This window comes from Vombatus ursinus, unplaced genomic scaffold, assembly GCF_900497805.2.
Source record: "Vombatus ursinus unplaced genomic scaffold, bare-nosed wombat genome assembly UNPS02014807.1, whole genome shotgun sequence".
In the NCBI taxonomy this organism is placed as follows: domain Eukaryota; kingdom Metazoa; phylum Chordata; class Mammalia; order Diprotodontia; family Vombatidae; genus Vombatus; species Vombatus ursinus.
The window spans coordinates 39,781,276-39,802,073 of NW_020954585.1; the positions used below are offsets into that span (position 1 = coordinate 39,781,276).

Consider the following 20,798-nt stretch of genomic DNA (forward strand, 5'->3'; position numbering starts at 1 on the left):
AAGGGAAGGAAAGGAAAGGAAAGGAAAGGAAAGGAAAGGAAAGGAAAGGAAAAAGAAAAGAAAAGAAGACATCTGCTTTACACAGTGGTTCTCTAAATGTATCCAAAGTACCCAGGTGGTCCCAGGCTACCTTGGGTAGCATTTATGTTTAAAAGATGACATAACTTAAAGTTTCATTCTTGGCATGAATTAATGATACCTGGTTAGGATATCTAATTAAACTAGACATTACATCATCCATGCCCTATCAAAGATAGTGACATTCTATCTATCAATCATAGCCAAGCTTATTGAGCCTGGCAAGGGGGCATGGGTGAAAGAGATGGTCTACAGGCTGGGTCTTTTGCAATACCAAAGTTAGAAATAGTGGTCCAATAGAAAACCCTGAACTTGGTGTCACAGAGCCTGAGTTTTAATTCCTGTTTAGACACTTAAAAGCTCTATGACCCAGTCCCTTAAACTTTATGAGCCTTACATCAAATGAGGTAATATTTGTAAAGCACTTAGCATAAAGCCTGCCATGTGGTAAGTACTATATAAATGTTTATTCCCTTCTGTCCCATCTTTTCCTTTCCTTTTCTTTCTCTTTTCTTCCTTTCCCCATTCTTTTCCCCCTTAGTTTCCTTATCCATAAAATAAGAAGGTTGAACTAGATAATCTTTAAGATTCCTTCCAACTTGGGGCAGCTAGGTGGCACAGTGGATAGAGCACCAGCCCTGGATTCAGGAGGATCTGAGTTCAAATCCGGCCTCAGACACAACACTTACTAGCTGTGTGACCCTGGGCAAGTCACTTAACCCCATTGCCTAGCCCCCCCCCCCAAAAAAAAAAAGATTCCTTCAAACTCTAAATTTCTCAACTATATATTCTTCACCTATGATGACCTATTACCCTATGATCCTGGTTTATAGATCATAAGAGTTTGAGGACCTCTACTCTGGTGGAACTCTGTCTGATTAGAATTGTTTCATCATCTCTATCAACCCACTCGGGCACCCAAGCATGATCAAAGAGCATTAGCAAACCTGGATTGCTGCCAGGAAGTTTCCAAGGTCCTTGGTTTCATCTGCTCCATATCTTGCCCTTAAATGCCAAAGCAGAACACCACTTTGCCTTGCCCATGCTGTTAGCTGATCTAGTCGACTGGCAGCAATTAGGTCAAGGTTGGCACTATTCCTTTCATGCAGTTGATACATGTCCGTCTACTTTGTCTCCAAGGTTTAGTTTTCAAGAAAGACTTGAGAAACATCTGTGGAAGATTTCCAGCCTCATAAAATAAAAATTAACTTGGGATAGCTATAGGATTGCTAATTGACTATAATGATAACAACTAGCATTTATATAATGCTTTAAGGTTAGCAAAATATTATCCCATCTGAGTCTCACAAAAACCCTGTGAAAAAGTTCCTGTTCTACCCATTTTATAGATGATGCTGAAAGAGGCTGTTACTTGCCCTGAGATCACACAGCTGGTAAATTTTGAGGTAGAATTCAAACTCAGGGTTTCCTCATTCTAAGTCGGTGCACTGTTACTTTCACCTAGCTGCTATTGGTATTGTGCTAATCATTTTACAAAATACATTATTTTGAACTTAACATCAACCCTGGAAGGTGGTTGCTATTATGACTCCCCTTTTACAAATGATGAAACTAAAGCAAACAGAGGTTAAGTTACTTCCCCAAAGGTCACCTAGCTGGTGGCTGAATCTGGATTTGAACTCATAAGAATAAATAATAACTAATATTTATATAGCGCTTTTTATGTGCCAGGTACCATGCTAAGCACTTTATAATTATTATCTTCAATGCCTTTAGTTTTCTCTGTGTCTCCTTTTCTTAAAGAATAATCCTAAGATAGCTCCAGTCCACCAAGTAATTTTCCAGAGAGTGACTCAGATCAAAATCTAATTGCAGGAGATTTTAGAGCTGGAAGGAATCATGGAAAACAACTAGTCCAACCCTTTCACTTTTTTGCCACCACAATTTAGTAGGAATGTCAAAAGCTGAAGAGCACCCACAGGAAAGCATGGCCTTGAACCCCTGCCACCTGAACTGGTTAAAGGAACTGAGAATCTTTAACCCAGAAAAGAGAAAACTAAGGGCACATATGATCAATTGTCTTCAGGAATTTGAATGGGTGCTATAGAAAGAGAGCTTACACCTGTTCTTCATGGTCCCAGTAGACAGAAGTAGAGGCGACCATTGGAAACTGCAAAGAAATAAAGACTAGTTTATGTCAGAAAAGTTTCCTAACAATTAGAGCTTTCCATAACCTCAATAAGCATGTATTCTCCCATTGGACATTTCCAAGGAGAGGCCAGTGGACCTTTTGTTAGGCCTGTTGGAGCAAGAATTCCATTTGGCTTATGAGTTGGACTAGATGATCACTGAGTTCCCATCCAACTCTGAAATTCTATGATTTAATGATTTTTTTCCCCCTTGATATAGAACCGAAGTGTCAAACTCCACCATCAAGCTTCTAGAGGCTGGTAAAACCTTGAGTCCTATCTGAACCAGGTTAAAATGAAATTGGGAAATTTTTAACCAAATAAAAATACAACATAACATAATGGTAGGTGGTAGTTTTCTAAGATCATATGCAGCCTGCAGGGATCTGTTTCTATTTGAGTTTGATGCCACTGGCATGGAGTACCCAGATGCCCTACATCCCCTGGTTCAATTCCAAAAGGATTTAGTCAGCCTTCTGCTCTTCTAGACTCTGTCTGACCCATAAGACTGCTGCTTCTAATAATAAAATAATAATAATAGCTCATTTATATCATACCTGCTACATGCCAGGTATTGTGCTAAGTATTTCACAAAATACATTATTTTAAACTTAACATCAACCTTGGAAGGTAGCTGCTATTATGACTCCCTCTTTTACAAATGATGAAACTAAGGCAAAGAGAGGTTAAGTTACTTGCCCAAAGGTCACCTAGCTGGTGTCTGAATCTGGATTTGAACTCATAAGAATAAATAATAGCTAATTTTTATATAGCACTTTCTATGTGCCAGATACCATGCTAAGTACTTTACAATTATTATCTTGTTTGATCCTCATCAAAACCCTGGGAAGTAGGTGCTATTATTATCCCCCTTCCACAGATGAGGAAACTGAGGCAAACAGAGGTGAAATAACTTGCCCAAAGGTCAACCTCCTAGTAAGTGTCTGAGTCTGAATTTGAACTCAGGACTTGCTGACTTCATACACCATATAGCTGTACCACTTAGCTGCTAAGACTGAGTTTCTCTTTCTTGTAAGTACTCTTACGTCTCTTGGTTGAAAACAGGGTTTCAGATAGTTCTAAGGGTGGCCAGGATACAAGCCCTTAAGTAACTATAAAGAAATCAGCTTTTCTTGACTCTTGTCTCATTTAGTTCCAGTGTTATTCAATAAATTGTTCTTGTCCTTTTCTAGGTTCTGATGACCTGGTGAATGAAGCATTCGACTTTGCAAAGAATTTGTGCTCCTTGCAGCTGACCGAGGAAGAGATTGCCTTGTTCTCATCTGCTGTGCTGATATCTCCAGGTAGGGAGGGCTGCATGTGAACTCTCATTCTCTTCTTCTTCACCTTCTACTTTTCTCTTTATCACTGTAAAAAAATGAATAGCCCTACTTTAGCTGATCTCTTTCAAGACCCTCTTAGGAAGAATCAGACCTTCTTTTCTTCAGAGGTCTCAAGGATTGAGTGCATCAATTCCATTTTTCATTGATGCTATTTCTTTCTTCCTGTACCCTCTCTATCCCTGTCCCTGTCTCTATTTATCTATCTATCCATCTATCTGTTTCTCTGTCTCTCTCTCTCTCTCTGACTTTGTTCTGCCTCTATTTCATCTCTTTCTTGCTTGTTTCTGTCTGTCTCTCTGTCCTTCTCTCTCTTTCCTTCCTCATTCCTTCCCTTCCTTTTTTCCTTCCTTCCTTCCTTTCTTCTTCCCTTCCTTCCTTCCTTCCTCCCTAACAAGTTCTCACCTTCTTCTATGGTTCTAGAAGATGTTTTGTTTTTTGTTTTTTGGTTCTGAAATTAGACCAGAACAGATGGCACTGTTACACTCGCTATTTTAACCAAGAATGCCAGTCTCAAGGTTTCTTGAGGAAGGTCTTGTTTTGGAGGCCTTGCTCTTTCTAATAAAGCGTTCGTGGGTTTTGAGCACTTCACCCTGGGTGAACAGTTATCCTTCTGAGGCCAGGACTGTTCTCTTATAAGGCTTTGTCTGAAATAAAGAAAGTGTTGGGGATATCCCTTTACTTCACACAGTTCATCAGACATGGACGTGTGATGATCTTTTAAAAATGTCTACACAGACGAACAGATACCACTAACTATTCCCAGCAGTAATGACAGCCTGTGTAATTTCCCTTCTGTTATTCTTTCTCTCTCTTTTATTTGGTGATTTTCATGAAATTTGCTTGCTTCCATGGAATATGGTTTTCAAAATGATGAAATCTAAAGCTATGGGTCAGTGGCTGAGAGAGAAAAAGTTTCACTAAGTTCTCTGCCCAAAAAAAAAATCTGAATAAGAAACTTTCCCCCATTTTCTTTTATCAAAGGGGCCCATGTCAATAAAGAGTTAACATCAGACTCTTAAACATGATTTCACCAAATTTCTCACACACCTTATTCATGGGTAATCCTGAACCTAAATGTGAAAGCAAATGAATCCCTGGCTCCCACCATGGCCTGCTTTGCTGCAGATAAAGAGGACTGTGTGTGTAGTCAATAAGATCTCAGTTGTTTGACAACCAGGGAAGAACTACCCTGGAAAACATTTATCTGAACTTTTTCCAGGTAAACGATAAGCCAGCTTTCCAATTTTGCTTATCTTCCATGCGTAGTTTTCTCTTCCTCTGTATCCCCCTCCCATCCTCCAAACACCACCCAAAAAATTTCTTCCTGGCTTGATATGATCATAGTAAAAGCTTACATTTATAAAGTGATTTAAGATTTGCAAAGCACTTTATACATATTAGCTTATTTGATCTTCTCAATAACCCTGGCAGGCAGGTGATATTATCATCCCCATCTTACAAATGAGGAAATTGAGGGTACAAGAGGTTAAGTGACTCATTCAGGATCACACAGTTACTATGTCTGAAGCTGGATTCAAACTCAGGTTTTCCTGATGCCAAGTTACACTTTACCACCTAACTGCCTGTGATATCATAGGATTTTGCCCTGTCTACTTTTATGGAATTTTTCCACCCCTGCCAACAGCCCCACATCAATAACCTTCAGTCACCCTTTTAACATTGTGACTGTGCTGGCACGTAGCCACCTTTTCAACAGGATAAGGAGAATAACAGGTACCAGTAGCCCTCCCACCAGGCAGAAGCCTGAGCCCCAGTGGGCCTTCTCTCATGCCAGTCTCCACTCTTCCCAAGACTACCCCACAATAGTGGCCAACTGTTTCATTCCAGACAGCTCTGGGAAGGGAGGGGGAGAGAGACTAAATTTAAATTGAATGACAATAGTCACTGAGGTCTTTTGTGTTCACTTACGTAAGGGTTTGCTTAACTGTTGGGTAAAGTTGTCATTGTTTCTTCTAGAATTACAGAATCAAGTTGCTCACCTTACTTGAACTGGATTCAGGAGTATTATGCCCAGGTTCTTTTCCATGGGTATCTATTCAGCATTTGGAGATTCATACTGACTCGTCAGTAAAGCTAGTTTATATTCCTAGGGCTATGGATGGTCAGCTCCAATTTGAGGCTAGTCCACCATACTGCCTCCCAGCACATTGTTTTATATGAAGTATCTAGAAGATAAGTACTGTAATTTCCCATCATCACCACAGACACCTAACAAAGCCTAGCAATAAAGGGGGGTGGGGGGGGGGAATGGGTCTACAGAGAGAATGCACAGCGATCAGCTTATATTAATCCTATACAAAGCATAAAATAGCTTCCTTTCAATACTTGATAAGAAAGCGTAAGTGTGTGGCAGGGACAAGCCTTCCCGAATATCAAGGCTATTCTGCCACAAAGCATTTTTTTTCCCTCCCAGACAGATTATTCATTTCCACTTTGCATTACAGGAACCAAGGCTAGATTCCTGTCAGGAGAGAGAGAGAGAGATATAATGTGTGATTAAGAATAAAAAGACATTAAGAAGTTCTGAAACCAGCACGTTTTTCATTAAACCATGATTTCCTGTGTCATTTATTGCAAATTTGGAAAGTTGGCCTCAGAAGCAGCTTTACAAGTGGCCTGTTGTGGGACTTGAAATATGGGATTTATCTTCATTGATGGTAAATTATATCAGAGCCTTTTTTTTTTTCTGGCCTCCATCTTTAACGCTTCCTTTCTTTTCTTTGTTAGACCGAGCCTGGCTGATAGAACCTCGGAAAGTCCAGAAGCTTCAGGAGAAGATTTATTTCGCCCTTCAGCATGTGATTCAGAAGAATCACCTCGATGATGAGACTTTGGCAAAGGTAAGACCACAGATCACTGTGCAACAAGAGATTGCTCACTATGGGGTAAGGAGAGAATTCTCAACAATTACTAAGTATTTAAAAGCTACAACAGATTAGAGGGAATGGAAAGAGCACTGGCTTCAGAGTCAGAGGACCTCTTCTAGAGCTGAAATCTAGCTTCTAACACTGTCTGCATGACTTTGAACAAATCACTTAACCTTCCTTGGGATTAATCTTCCTCTGTAAAATGAGGGCATTGAATTAGATGCCATGTCTCTGCCAGCTCCAAATCTATGTTCCTATATGCAAATAGATTTACAGCCAGAGACAAACTAGACCATGACCAGGAAGCTGAAGAATCTGAGAAGTCTATGATGGGAAGAATGGTTAAAGGAACGGGGGATTTTTAACTAGTAGAAGAAAAAAATAAGGAGAGATGTCGGCTCGTAGATGTACACATAGAGCTGAATGGGACTTTGGCTGTCTAGTTCAACCCTCTTCATGGGGCTAGAAGAGATCTTAGAGGTCATCGAGTCCTATTGCCTCATTTTACAGATAAGGATATTAAGGTTGAAAGGGGTAAAGGATGCCCAGGATCACTGCAGATAACTTTGAACCCAAACCTTCTGATTCCCCTCTCAATGCCTAATTGTTAAGAGCTAGTATGTGAAAGAGGAAGAGACTTGTTCTGTATTTTCCAAATGTACAAAACCAAGACCAGTGGTCGGGAAGTGACGGGATATGAATTTAGGCTAAAGAAGGGCTTTAATTCCTAGAGCTGTCTAGCCTTGGAATAGGTAGCTTCTTCAGGAAATGAACTTCACATCACTGGAAATGTCCAAGCAGATGGTTATCTATAAGGAATATTTTGAAAAGGATTTCTGCACTGGGTAGGAGACTGGACAAGTTGCTCTCTATGGTGCTTTTCAATGTTAAGAATCTAGTTGAATATTTCCAGAGAAAACTGTAGAATACCCTATCTCAGAAAGATTTAAGAATAATGTAGTAATATGGTATCACAAGGACTTTTTATATATACATATAACATAACACAATATATAATATAGGCTTCCTGGATTTGCCCTGTTAAATAGAGGCAATCTTGCAACCACTTTGAGAAGGTTATTTTCAGAACAAATGATCCCCCTCTCCCCCCAAAAAATAGTTGTTTTAGAATTTAAATTGGAAAGAACAGTAGATCCAATATCTCTTTTTATATTCTTTTTTTTTTAGTACATGGCATTACTTTATGTGGATATAAAAAGAAAAAAATTGAAAAATAAACCTCCAGCTTATCTGAATCTGAGACAACTTCTTTACCTTATTTTTCATCATTAAAACTCTCTTACTCAGCATTAGCTCCAGCTCTTGATTTCCTTTGTATAAAAAAAGGGGGTGGAGATTTAAGTGCTACAGGCAAAATCTGTACATTCATGTAGAATTTGCATATTGTACATTTGCATATATAAGCAAAATGCCATTATAACAAACTCCACAGGACTCAAGTCAACAAGCATTTATTAAACACTTACTATATGCCAGGCACTGTTCTACCTGCTTGAGATACAAAGAAAAGCAAAATATAGTTCTTCCTCTCAAAGAAAGCACCATTTAAAAGGAGAGAGATGAGAACTATGTACAAATGCTATACAGGATAAACTGGAGATAATCAACAGAAAGAAAGCACTAACATTAAGAGAGATCAATAAAGGCTTCTTGTAAAAGGTGGGATTTTAAATGGAACTTGAAGGAAGCCAAAGAAGGAGATGAGGAGGAAGAGAATTACAGGCATAGGGGAAAGCCAGTAAAAATGTAATGTCAGGAGTTTTGAATTTTATTTTATTTTTTCAATGAACAAAAATCTATTTTTTCTCTTTCATACTCCCCTCTCACTGGGAGAAAAAAAAGTAAAACAAAATCTTTCTATAACTATTCATAATTAAGCAAAATGAATTCCTATTTTAGCCCTGTCTGAAAAATATATGCCTCGGTATTCACTCTGAGTCTATCACCTCTCTGTGAGGAGGTGAGTAGCATTTTTTATTGTGGGTCTACCGGAGTCACCAGTAGCCATTACTTTGACTGGAGTCCTTAAGTCTTGCGAAGCTGTTTTCTCTCAGGGGCTCCACCCTTATCCCAGTCCCCGAAGCTTGCAACCTCGGTGTCATACTCAACTCCTCACTTACCCTCACCCCACAAAAATGCAACCTGTTGCTAAATCTTGTCATTTCTGCCTTTACAATATCACTCATATATGTCCCCTTCTCTTCACTCACAGCCGTAATCCCAGTTCAAGCCCTCATTACCTTTCTTCTAAACTGTTATGATAACGTTCTAATTCTCTTCCTTAAGACTCTTCTCATTCAATTTTCCTAAAGTACAAATCTGACCATGTTGCTCTCCTAATCAATTAAACTCCAGTGACTCCCTGTTACCTCTAGGATCAAATATAAATTCTTCTGTTTAGCATTCAAAGCCCTTCACACCTTCACATATTCTATGATCCAGAGACTGGCCTCCTTTCTGATCTTTGGACAAGACATTCCAATTTCTGACAGAGGTCGCAGATGGTGAGAGTAATCCAAGGTTGGGGTTTTACAGGGCAGGATAATAATAATAATAATAATAGTATTTACATAGCTCCTACTATGTTCCAAGAACTATGCTAAGCACTTTACAGTTGTCTCATTTGATCCTCACAACAATCCTGGGAAGTGGGTGCTATTATCATCTCCATCTTACAGATGAGAAAACAGAGACAAACAGAAGTTAAGTCACACACAGCTAGTAAGTGTTTGAGTCTGGATTTGGACTCAGGTCTTCCTGACTCTAGGCCCAGATCTTTTTCCCACTTTACCACCTAGGCTACCCAGTATGATCACTATTAGGACAAGGGGGCAAAAGATATGAGTCTAGAGAGCAGAGTAGAATTGAAATAATTCACTAAGGACAGAGATAGAGAAGAGTGTAGCCAATGCTTAGGTAATGAAACAGCCTGAGAAAGAACTGAGCAAAGGAGTGGTTGGAGGCTGTAATGAGGATGAAAAAGCATTCCAGTTATTCATTATATGATGTGGCTTCATTGGAGAAATGAACCGGTGACCCAACATCACTATTCCTATTGCATTGACAGTTATTGCTGTCTGTCCAAACTCTTATTTTGCAAGTAAAGAAACTGAGGCCCATTGAGTTGATGTTCTTGTAATAGATTAGACATAGAATCCTAATCTGGATAGATGGTAAGAACATGGATTTAGAGTTGAAAAGACATTGGACATCATCTATTTCAACTCCTTTTCGAAACACAGGAGGAAACTGATAAGGATATTGATGGCCTTTAACAAAAAAAAAAAAACAAAAACTCTTAAAGCAGTGACACCAGAGGATGGGATCTATCTATCTCCCAGCCTTGGTTAGGCAGGACACATACTAGGAAAGAGCAATGATATAATGGAAATAGCACTGATTGTTTTCAGAAGATCTGGTTTTGAATTCTAGCTCTTCTCATTATTAGTGTGAAACAGAGCAAATCATTTAATATCCCTGTCCCTCAGTTTCCTCATCTTCAAAATAAGGGAACTTAACAAGATGACCTGAAAATCCATTTCTAGATATAAATCTATGATCCTATGCATTTGTCAGGTGTAAATGTAAAGTGAGAGAGTTGAATTTGGCTACAAGGCTTATTCTTCAGTAACAGACTCTGAAAGATTTGGTCGACCTTTGACTCAGGATACTCTGTTGATCCAAGGTTAGTTTCAAAGTTAATGGTCTCTGTGTCCTTAAAATAGAAGTCCTGGGAAGTCACCTTATTATGAAGAGATCCTTACAAGAAAAGAATGCCCACAGGAAATCCAGCATCTTCACTTGGTTCTTCTAAGTAATCCTTATTTTCTCCCCAATGATGGAAAATTTTCCTTCCATAATTTTCAGTATGCATTTTTCCTGACCTCTGCCATCTTTGAAAAGGTCCGCCTCTAAGTGGATCCAGGAGAGAACTGAACTGAAAGTCAGGAGTCCTGGATTTTAGTTCCACATCTGCTGCTGTGTGACCTTGGGAAAATCACTTTCCCTCTCTGCAGCTGAGTTTCCTCTTCTGTAAAATTAAGGAGATTGAAATAAATGGCCTTTTAGATTTAGGTTGCTTCCACCTCTAAACTTCTATAATTCTGTAAGGGAAATAAATATCTCCCTCTCTACCCTATTTATTATAGGTTCATCAATTATGTGCTCAATGTGATTGTTTTAAGGATTCTTTGGATATGTTATCTGTTACAGAAAGAGAATGAAGAGTCTAAAATTTGCCTGAGTCATAGACTTGAAATAACATGACCTAAAATAAAGTCATCTGGTTTATGTTGTTCTGGGTCCCAAAATCACAAAATAGAGCATCAAAAGAACCTGTGTCCAGGGAGTATTCATTATTCTCACTAACCTTTCTTTTGAAACAATTGTGGTTCACTTTGAGTTGCTTCCTTCCTGGGAGATCAGAATATGAAGGGCCTAAAGACTCCCAAGTATCCTTTTTGTGCCCTGGAATTTAAATTGAGTGTGAGACCTATGTTTGTAAGCAACAAAGAAAAAAAAAGACAGGTATGAATACTCGTATCACTGATGAGTCTTTTCTCAAGGCTCAATTTTTCATTAGTAAAGGAGAGTGTAAATCCCCTTCTTCCTGTCCTAAAATAGAAAGAGAGGAAGGATTGCAGGAGGCGGAATAGTTTAGGAGGACAGAAGAGAAACCTGCCCAGTTGTGCCAATGTTGTAGCAATAGATGCACAGTTGTAGCTCAAGATTTTCTAATCCTGTACTTTGTTCTTATTTAGGATATCAGAGCTAAAAGGGGTCTTAAAAATTAGATAGTCATCCAGGCCTGGTGGATATATGCCAATAATCTCTGCCTTGGGGAGGTTAAGTCTTGAACTCTGGAGTTATGAGCTGCAGCAGGTTAAGCTGATCAACGTCTACACTAAGTCTGGCACCAATATGGTGAATCTTTAAGAGTGGAAGGCCACCCAGCTACCTAAGGAAAGGCAAACCAGCCTAGTCTGGGAACAGAGCAGGTCAAAGAATCTGTGCCAGTCAGCAGTGGAATCAGGCCTGTGAGTGACTGCTCCCCGAGCCTGGGGGAGATAAGGAGATCAAGTCTCAAAAAAATATAGCTAGTCAACCCTCCCATTTTGCAAGTAAAGAAACTGAGGCCCATTGATTTGATGTTCTAGTAATTAATTATACATAAAATCCTAACTCTGGATAGATGGTAAGAATGTGGATTTAGAGCTGAAAAGACATTGCAGATCATCTATTGTAACTCCTTTTCTAAACTCAGGAGGAAACTGATATCCAAAGTGGATCATACAAAGTCTGACAACTTTGTGGCAGAGTTAAAACTAGAATCCAGTACTCAACTTAGAGTTCGTGCTTCAAGCCTGTTCAAAAGTAGAGTTCAATTATATCATGGGACATAGATTTAGCACTTAGAGAGATGAGACATTATCTAGCCAAATTTCCTCATTTTACACATGAGGAAATTGTGACCCAGAGAACTTCTGTCTTTCCCAAGGTGAGATGAGGAGTAATATCCTTATTTACCACCTTCATTCACTTACTCAGTAAATATGTATTAAGCCTCTGCCACATGTAAGCCACCATGCTGGGTACTGTGGTTATACAAATATGCCTGAGGTTTCTTTTGTTTTGTTTTGTTTTGTTTTGTGTTTCAAGCTTACTGAAAAAAGACAAGCTTTATACACAAGTAACTAAAATGAAAGGCAGTATATGATACTGTTTCGATAATCTGGGTCACGCATTCATTCCCATCATTGTGATCTGTGATACGGATGAGGGGTGCTATAAGAGTTCAGGAAAGATAACTTCCAGGTAGGATAAAATTGGTGACTATTTCATAAAGGAGTTAGCATTTGAGCTGAATCTTGAGGAATGGGTAAGGTTTTGAGGAGGAAACATTCCAGACAGAGAGAACAGCAATGGAAAGGCCCAGAGGTTAGAAAGCATGAAATATGTTCAGGAGATGCAAGACTGATCTGTTTGGCTAAACCCAAAGTGAAATGGAAGATAAGCCTATAAGGTAGGTTGGGGCTAAATTGTGCCTGGCACATAGTAGATATTTAATAAATGCTTTTGGATTGATTAGAGAAATCCCCAAATCCACAGCTAAGGAAGCTATACTTTACTCAGTAGACAGCAGGAAAGCACTAATGATTTTTGAAGAGAAGAATAACATGATAAAAATTTTAGGGGGGAAGGATATTCTTGTGTCAGGATAAGGGGGAAAGCTAGAGGGAAAGCTATTGCAAGATTCAAGAATAGTGTAATAAAAACTTAAATGAGGTTTCTAGAAGTTGGAATAGGAAAGGAGGGATGAAAGACCAAGAGATTATAGAGAATTGATCAGTAGGATTCAGTTCAACAATTCAACAAGGAGGGCAAATGAACCAGATATACAATACCCATGTTAATGTTGTTATTTAGTCGTTTGTAATGCCTGACTCTTTGTGACCCCATTTTGAGGGGTTTTCTTAGCAGCGATCCTGAAGTGGTTTGCCATTTCCTTCTCCAGCTCATTTCACAAATGAGGAAATTGAGGCAAATACGGTTAAGTGACTTGACCAGCAGGATCACACAGTTAGTAAGTGTCTGAGGCCAAATTAGAACTCATGAAGATAAGTCTTCCCAATTTGAAGCCCAGTGCTCTAACCACTCACTGTGCCACCTAGCTGCCCACCCATGTTAATATTTTCTGTCATTATCCATGTGGGGAGTCAAAGCACATGGTTTCAAATAACACATCTTCTACTTACTACCTTCTACTGAACCTCCATGTGTCAGGTACTGTGCTATGGGCCGGAGATACAAAGACAAAAACAAAACAATGCCTTCCAATCTATTGGAAGATTTTGTGACTGATGGAATATAAAGGGCAAGGAAGAATGAAGAGTTAAAGGTGATTACACAGCTTGGACATAGAGAAATAGTGGTACTATTAATAGGAATAAACACATCAGGAAAAGAAGCTGGTTTGAGATAACAGAGGAATATGCAAGTTTACATATCCAACAAGGAGTTGTAAATTCTAGACTCTAGAAAGAGGTCAGGGTTGGAAATATCTTGGGACCCATCTTCATAGAGGTGGTTGTTAAAGCTCTCAGAGTAGATGAGGTCTCTGAGAAAGGAGACATAGAGAAAGAAAAGATAGTCAAAGAGAAAACCTTCAGGGGATACCCACATTAATGAAAGGAGAAACAAGTTGAAAAGACAAAGAGGGGTGGTTAGAAGCACAGGAGGCAAACCAGATAGATCAGTGTCACCAAAGCCATGGGAAAATAGAGTTTCAAGGAGTATGATGTGGTCAACAGTGGCAAGTGATAATTAGGTATAGTGGTGGATATCTGTAATCCCAGTTACTAAGGGAGCTTAAGGTAGATTTCATGATATTAAGAGTTCAGAACTGCAATGGGATAAGTAAGTCCCATGTCCACATTAAATTCAGCATTGATACTATCAACCCCTAGGAACAGAGTGCCACCAGGTGACCTAAGAAGAGGTAAAAAGGTCCAAGTCAGAAAGAGACATACTTCCATTAGGATCCACGCAGGAAAACAAAGCACATGTTTTCAAATCCTGAATCAGGCCCTGAGTGGCTGTATGACCTTGGGTGCGACATGAAACCTTCTGGAAATCATTTGTAGAACGAGGAGGTTGAACTTGATGGCCTAGGAGGTCCCCCCAGCTCCTGCCAGCCTACTTATTGTCTCTGAAGCTTTGATCATACCTTAGCTACATACTCGTCGTGTGGTGGGGATGAGGGTAAGGGTGAGACACCCTGACATTCTAGATGCCCCTTGTGAACCTTCATTAGCTCCCGCTTCCATTCTTTCCACCTCAGTTATAACAGCTGGTCTGGTTTCCTATTGTTTCAAGGTTCAAAAATTATTAATTTTCCCAGAAAACACTTCCTAGGGACGAGCAAAGTAATATTCTCATTCCTCAAAAAAAAATTGTTTTCCTTATTGACAACCCCTGTAGCTATAACTAAAGCTTCATTGTTGTAAGAGAATACTTGTACGAATGAAGCAAACTTAAAATGGCTCTCTTTGTGGTCTTGATAGTGTGATTATTTCAAAAGTGAAGGAATTTCCTTAGATTTTGGAACCCCCAATCCCAACCCCCCCCTTCTCTGAGTGCATCTGAATCACCTCCCCAGTTGTCAGAAAAGTTGTTGCGCCATTAAGTGCTGCTAAGGCTGCTTTTGGCCTCCCTTTGAAATGCACATCTCCCTGCTGTACTACATAATATTAATGAGCAATAAGTGACTGCCTGCTGCTTCCTTCAGTAGACCCTTCTGGGCCCTGACAGAAGATGCTGCTGTTTCTGAGAGGCATCCTGCAGTATTGTTTCTCAAGACTGATACTGAACTTTGCATTCTCCCATTGCAGCCTCTATTTCAACAGCTTATTAGAGGCTTTTAAAACTACCAAGTCCATAACACGTGGGCTTATAGAGGGATTTTCTTCTCATTTATTATTTGCTCTCATGGAAAATTCAAAAGGAGTTGTATCATCAGCATCAGGTCCCTTTTGTAGGCAAGCAGTGCAGATGGCTTGGAGCCATACCAAAAGAAGGGGGAGCTTGAAGTGGAGAATGAGCATCATCTTAGGCCCTGGCTTTTCACATAAAATAAGGAGAATCTGCATTTACTTTTTAAAAAATAGGTTATTATCAATTTTGCAAGTGCCAACAATCAACAACAGAAATAAAATACCAACCCTCATTCTAAACATATTGATTTCCTATAAATTCATCACTGGGTCAAAATATGCTAATATATTACTCTATGCCAAAGGAGTTAAAATGCTTTATAAATAGTAGTAGAATGGATCATGCTTCATCAAATCACTGGTTAATAAAATCAGTTACTCATTTGAATCAATGTGGGAAAACTAGAAATTCATGATTCTGCTTTTCCCATGTTTATTTAAACCAAGAACTAATTATATTACCTTTTCCCATGAACTTACAAGACCTCCCTATATGAACTGACCCATAGAAACCTTAAAAACTATCCCAGTGAGTATTTTGCAAGTGAATTACATACCGCCCAAAACAATATTCACAATAACTAATAATGTAAGTGAAAACAACACTAAAGAAGATCAGAACTGAGATCCATGTAATGTCCAAGTTTAGATAATACATAGTCCAGAGGACTAACAATAGAACATGCTTCCTTCCTCTCTATAGGGAGGTGGTGACAAGAGGAGAATAACAGGGCCAATGTGTTAGTTTGTTTTTGATAACTATATTTCTTTTTTCAAAAGAAAGTTTCTAATAGTGGTGAGGGGTGGGGTGGATTGTGTTTGGGAATGGCAGTGAAAAAAAAAGCACCGATAAAACTTTTTTTAATCATTCAAATTGAAAGAATAGACAAGCAGGATGGTTTTGAAAGTAACCTGAGATTCTTATGTAGTTTCTTTTTTTTAATAAGCAATATGGAATAGAGATTCATACTTTCATATACAATCTTCTTTTTCTATTCTATATATATGGAAATGCTCTTTTGTGATATTTAAAGTCAGAATAAAAAATATTTTTAAAAGTAAAAAATTGTGATTAGAATCATGGTTTTCTTGCAGTTTCATGATTCAGAGATGCTATTTAAATGTAAGATTGGACCCTACAATTACTCAATTGCTCCCACAGCCTCTTCACTGCCCAGGTATACCCATCTCAAGTCATTAGGCAAAATTAGGTTAAGGAGGAACAGTTAGTTCCACAGAATCAATGATATGAATTGGTGGTCAACCAATAGTAAGTTTTTGTGACTTTGTGTTAGTCTGGTTATAAAGTATTTACCTATATTATGTGAAACAACATTGGTAATGCTTTGCATGGGGCATGACTGCCCAAATATAGTAAGACTTCTGCAACCTCCCTTCTTGAAGGGGATCATATTTAAATGCAATGCTCTGTAGAGGATTTAGTAACTTGAAGTAGGTATTCCTTGTTGAATTAATAGAACTAATGGGTTAGTCTCACTATTGTGATTTTGCTTTTCCAACTTGTCCCTTGGGAAAGACCAACTGAGGCTTGGGACCCACTCTCTGAAGATCTGCATTTAGTACAGTGGCCAGTTCCACTCTTGATATCTAAGACTAGATCCAAAGTTTAGGGAGTTTGAGTCCTAGAAGGTGAGATAAGAAATCTTAGCTTATTTATAAATAAGTTCTAGTTCTGCTAAATCAAACAAGGAAAATTTCAAAAAGTGATCTGAGACCTCAACATGCACAAAACCCACTTCTCTCTAGAATTGTGATATGGAACAAGCTCTCCTAAAATGGCTTTTGCTAGTCTTCCTAGGATGGAACATTAACTAGTTAGTGGAATTAAATCATCATTTCCCAAAGTGATTCTACTTTAAGAATCAGAGTAATCCTCTATTTTCACCATTTTTCTTCCTTTACACATGAATTGGGTATTATTTAGTCAATATGCAAAAGAAAAGGCCACAGCAGGTATTTAGAACAATAGGGCAAGCAAGAAACATCTGCTTTCACTTCCAACTTTAACCATTTCATGGACAAATATCACCCTATTTTTACATGTCAGCTTCTATCAGCCGTGTAGGTAGTTTTGTTAAAAAGTTATGGGTCCCCATGTTATACTATGTATTCTGTATCCTTTTTAATATAAATATATTAATTAATCATTATTAATATAATTAATCAATATAATTAAACTATATATTTAATATAAACCAACAGCTATGATCTTGGTGCCATTAAAAAACCATTAGCCAAACAAATATTATTTCATTAGTTATTGGATGAAAGAAAGAAAAGAGCATAAATTTCTTACTTCTGAATATCACACAGTTGGAAAAAGCTCAGGCATAGTTGACACTCAAAACTTTTCCATTATCTATTTCCTCCTTTATTTTGAAGGTCTTTAAGAAAGTATGTGAACAAATAAGGGTAAGGGCAGGAGTAGGGAGGAAGGAAACAACCTTGCAGGAAGCCTTTTTGACAATTTTAGTCGGTGGCCATCTTTTTTCTTCCAAGAGATGCTCACACTTAAGTGTCAGTTTTCTCTTTTCACAAACTGAACAATTTTGCTGTATCTTTAAAGTTGCTGAAAGCCATAGATTTAGGCCTAGGAAGAATCTCAGAGGCCATCTAGTCCAGCATCCTCATTTTACAGAGGAGGTAATTGAGATCTAGAGAAGTTAAGTGACTTGTCCAAGGTCACACAGGTAGGAAACAGCAAACCCAAGATTTGAATCCAGGTCCTCTGGCTCCAAAATCCACTGTTTCTTTCACTACCCAATACTGCCTCCTATCTCATTATGAAAATCAAAATAGGAACCTTGAAAACCAATATTGGACTATAAGGGGTCCCAAGTATGGCTAAAAAAAATAAGATTTGATGTCTCCTAAATCTATAAAACGCTGTGGGTAATCAAAGCTTGTTGGAAAGCAAGAACTTTATACATAAGTCGAGAAGTTTTCTCTATCATTTTTATATGCCCATATTCAGAGAGCCTGAGAGATTCTCCCATGCATGTACAAGACGCTATAATATAGTGAAATAATCAGTGGTCTAAGAATCAAGAGAATTGGGTTTGAGTTTGCAGACTACTACTTTCTAGCCATATGACATTAGATATATCACTTTGTCTTTACATTTCCTTATCTGTAAAATAAGTGTTGTACCAGATAAGCTTGAAGGTCCTTTTTAACAACTCTATCATTGTATACATTACTCTATGTGTTTAATTCTAAACTGACCTAAAGAAAGCTTAAGAGTCCTTCTCATATGTAAACTCAGGTTATATCATTTGTCTTTTTGGGACAGTCTACCTACATTCCATTAGAAAAATTTGCTTGACAGTAAAGCAGTTCTGATAAACCTTCGGATACTGCTTAACAGAGTTTGAAGCCTTCTCTACTGAAAATCAGCCTATAAGAACCTCTTTTAAAATATAAACTTGGGTGTCATATAAAGTCTCTGGGAAATGTATTATCAGGTCCTCCCAAAAGTTTCTCCCCTCTCCCCCTCCCCCCTCCCCCTTCCCCCGGTGAGGCAACTGGGGTTAAGTGACTTGCCCAGAGTCACACAGCTAGTGAGTGTTGTATGTACTCTAGGGCAGGCAGGTGCTCTACCAACTGCAACACCTAGCTGCTCCCCTCCCCAAAACTTTTAACCAGAGTACTTTGAGCTGTCCCTCATATGAGACAATCCATCTCTCTATTGCATGTTTTTTCACTGATTGTCCCCAACATGAACTCTCCTTCCTCATCTCCACCTCCTGAATTTCCTGTCTTCTTTCAGATCTCAGCTAAAATTCTACCTTCTACAAGAAGCATTTCCCAATCCCCCTTCATGCTAGTACCTTTCCTCTAAGATTAGCTCCAATTTATCCTGTTTATATTTTGGTGGGTTTTGGTTTTGGTTTTGGTTTTGGTTTTGGTTTTTTTTTGGTCATGATTACTTGTCTCCTTCATTAGACTGTGACCTCCTTGAGAGCAGGGAATGTTTTTTGCCTTTCTTTATATCCCAGCATTTAGCAAAGTGCCTAGCACATAGTAAGCCCTTGTTGGCTTGACACATGAAGTTGGCTTTCTTCTTTCTGGGGTCTGCTCTACTCCACCCTACACCTTTAACCCCAATGATTTGGTTTCATTCGGTGCCACTGTGGAAAGACTCAGACTGCAGACAATGACTCAGAAAAGAAGATAATGACCAACTTTTAAAACTAATTCTTTCATTTTTCTTTCTTTTTCTATTTCCTTATACAGTTAATAGCCAAGATACCGACTATCACTGCAGTTTGCAACTTGCACGGAGAGAAACTGCAGGTATTTAAGCAATCTCATCCCGATATAGTGAACACACTGTTTCCTCCATTATATAAGGAGCTTTTCAACCCTGATTGTGCCACAGTCTGCAAATGAAGGGGAGCACAGAGCTGTCATGTGGTTCTGGAATGCATCACTCTTAAGGCAAAAGCAATGAGCTCATGAAGACTTATGAAAAATGTCACTACTGCAACACTAGGAATGTCCTGCACTTAATAGAATTATTTTTCACCGCTACAGTTTGAAGAATGTAAATATGCACCTGAGTGGGGCTCTTTTTTTTTTTTTTTTGGAACTGACCATAAATATACAAATATAGGACACTGGGTGTTATCTTTTTTTAATTTTATTGGGGTAAGTTTTGGGAGACAACTGTTCATAGAATTTTATTGTAGATAAAAAAAAATGAGAACAGAGCGGTACCTTACATTATTTCTCTTGCTGTTTATTGTTCAGATATAATTTAAGAAAATTCCACTTATTAGACTTACCTATTTCTATGTTTTTAGATAGTTAATTGCATGTGGAAATTTGTAGCTGTCTTGGAAAGTGCTGTGCATGTATGTAATAAGTATATAATATGTGAATATATTATATATGATTATTACTTATACATGCACATATACTGTGGCTTAAAATCCCATGCCTACTTGCAAAGGATGTTCAGTCAGGCTTTCTTGTATTATTTACCCTCTGTGTAACGTTAGCTTTATGTTGGGTAATCTGGATTTTTGCTTTGCCAACCAGATTTTAGCTATCCATAGCCAATGGCAGGATGGCATCAATGTTCTGAAATCCATGTACAAAAAGTAGTGGATGCAATAGACAGCCTCTATACTAACAGCTCTATTTGTAGCCATGGTACAAAAGCCTTGTCTGGAGGGTTCAAATGGAAAGTATAACTTTTTTTTTTTCCTGTTCTAAGAATCAGGCAACAGGTAATATTATGGGAACTTGTGGCTGGAAAAGTTTTTGACCCAACACAATAAATATTGGATATTTCCCACTAGAAAATGCAACTTTTTTTTTCTTTTTTCCCATATCTTTAATTACAAAAGGGATTTCTCCTCAGAGCAAATTATAGCATCAAATGAGAAATATAGGCTATGAATAGCTATCACCAGCAAACTCAAACTCATTAAAAAAAAAGAAGTGATGTGACCAATGGAAACACAGGGGTGTTGGAACCATTTTGTGCAAATATTTAGTTCTAGGAACTATTCAGATGAAGTAAAAGTAGTATGAGTGAGTACCAGGCAAAGAATCAGCTCTTGGGGTTCACCATTTTCAGTTATAAGAGAGAGCTGCAATAAACCTAAATTTTCATATATGTACTCTCTATATTTCTGGGGGCTTCACTCTATCCCTGCCTCTATTTCTCTCTCTCTCAGTCCGTTTCTGTCTCTCAGTCTTTCTCTGTCTCTGCCACTTTCTCTTTAAAACCTTCAGATCACATATAGCAAAAGTGGAGCAGTAACTGACTTGCTATGAAAGAATCTTAAAAGAAAT

At 38.4% G+C, this 20,798-nt stretch overlaps 1 protein-coding gene across 1 annotated transcript in view; it reads left to right on the top strand.

Annotated features, from left to right (window-relative positions):
- The window catches only part of RORB (RAR related orphan receptor B), a 240,210-nt gene extending 220,825 nt beyond the window's left edge, over window positions 1–19,385 (top strand). Inside the window, exons 8-10 of the mRNA XM_027874642.1 lie at window positions 3,422–3,532; window positions 6,320–6,432; window positions 19,230–19,385. Coding sequence (XP_027730443.1) covers window positions 3,422–3,532; window positions 6,320–6,432; window positions 19,230–19,385 — 380 coding nt within the window. The remainder of the gene's footprint in view (window positions 1–3,421; window positions 3,533–6,319; window positions 6,433–19,229) is intronic.
- The last annotated feature ends 1,413 nt before the right edge of the window (window positions 19,386–20,798 follow it).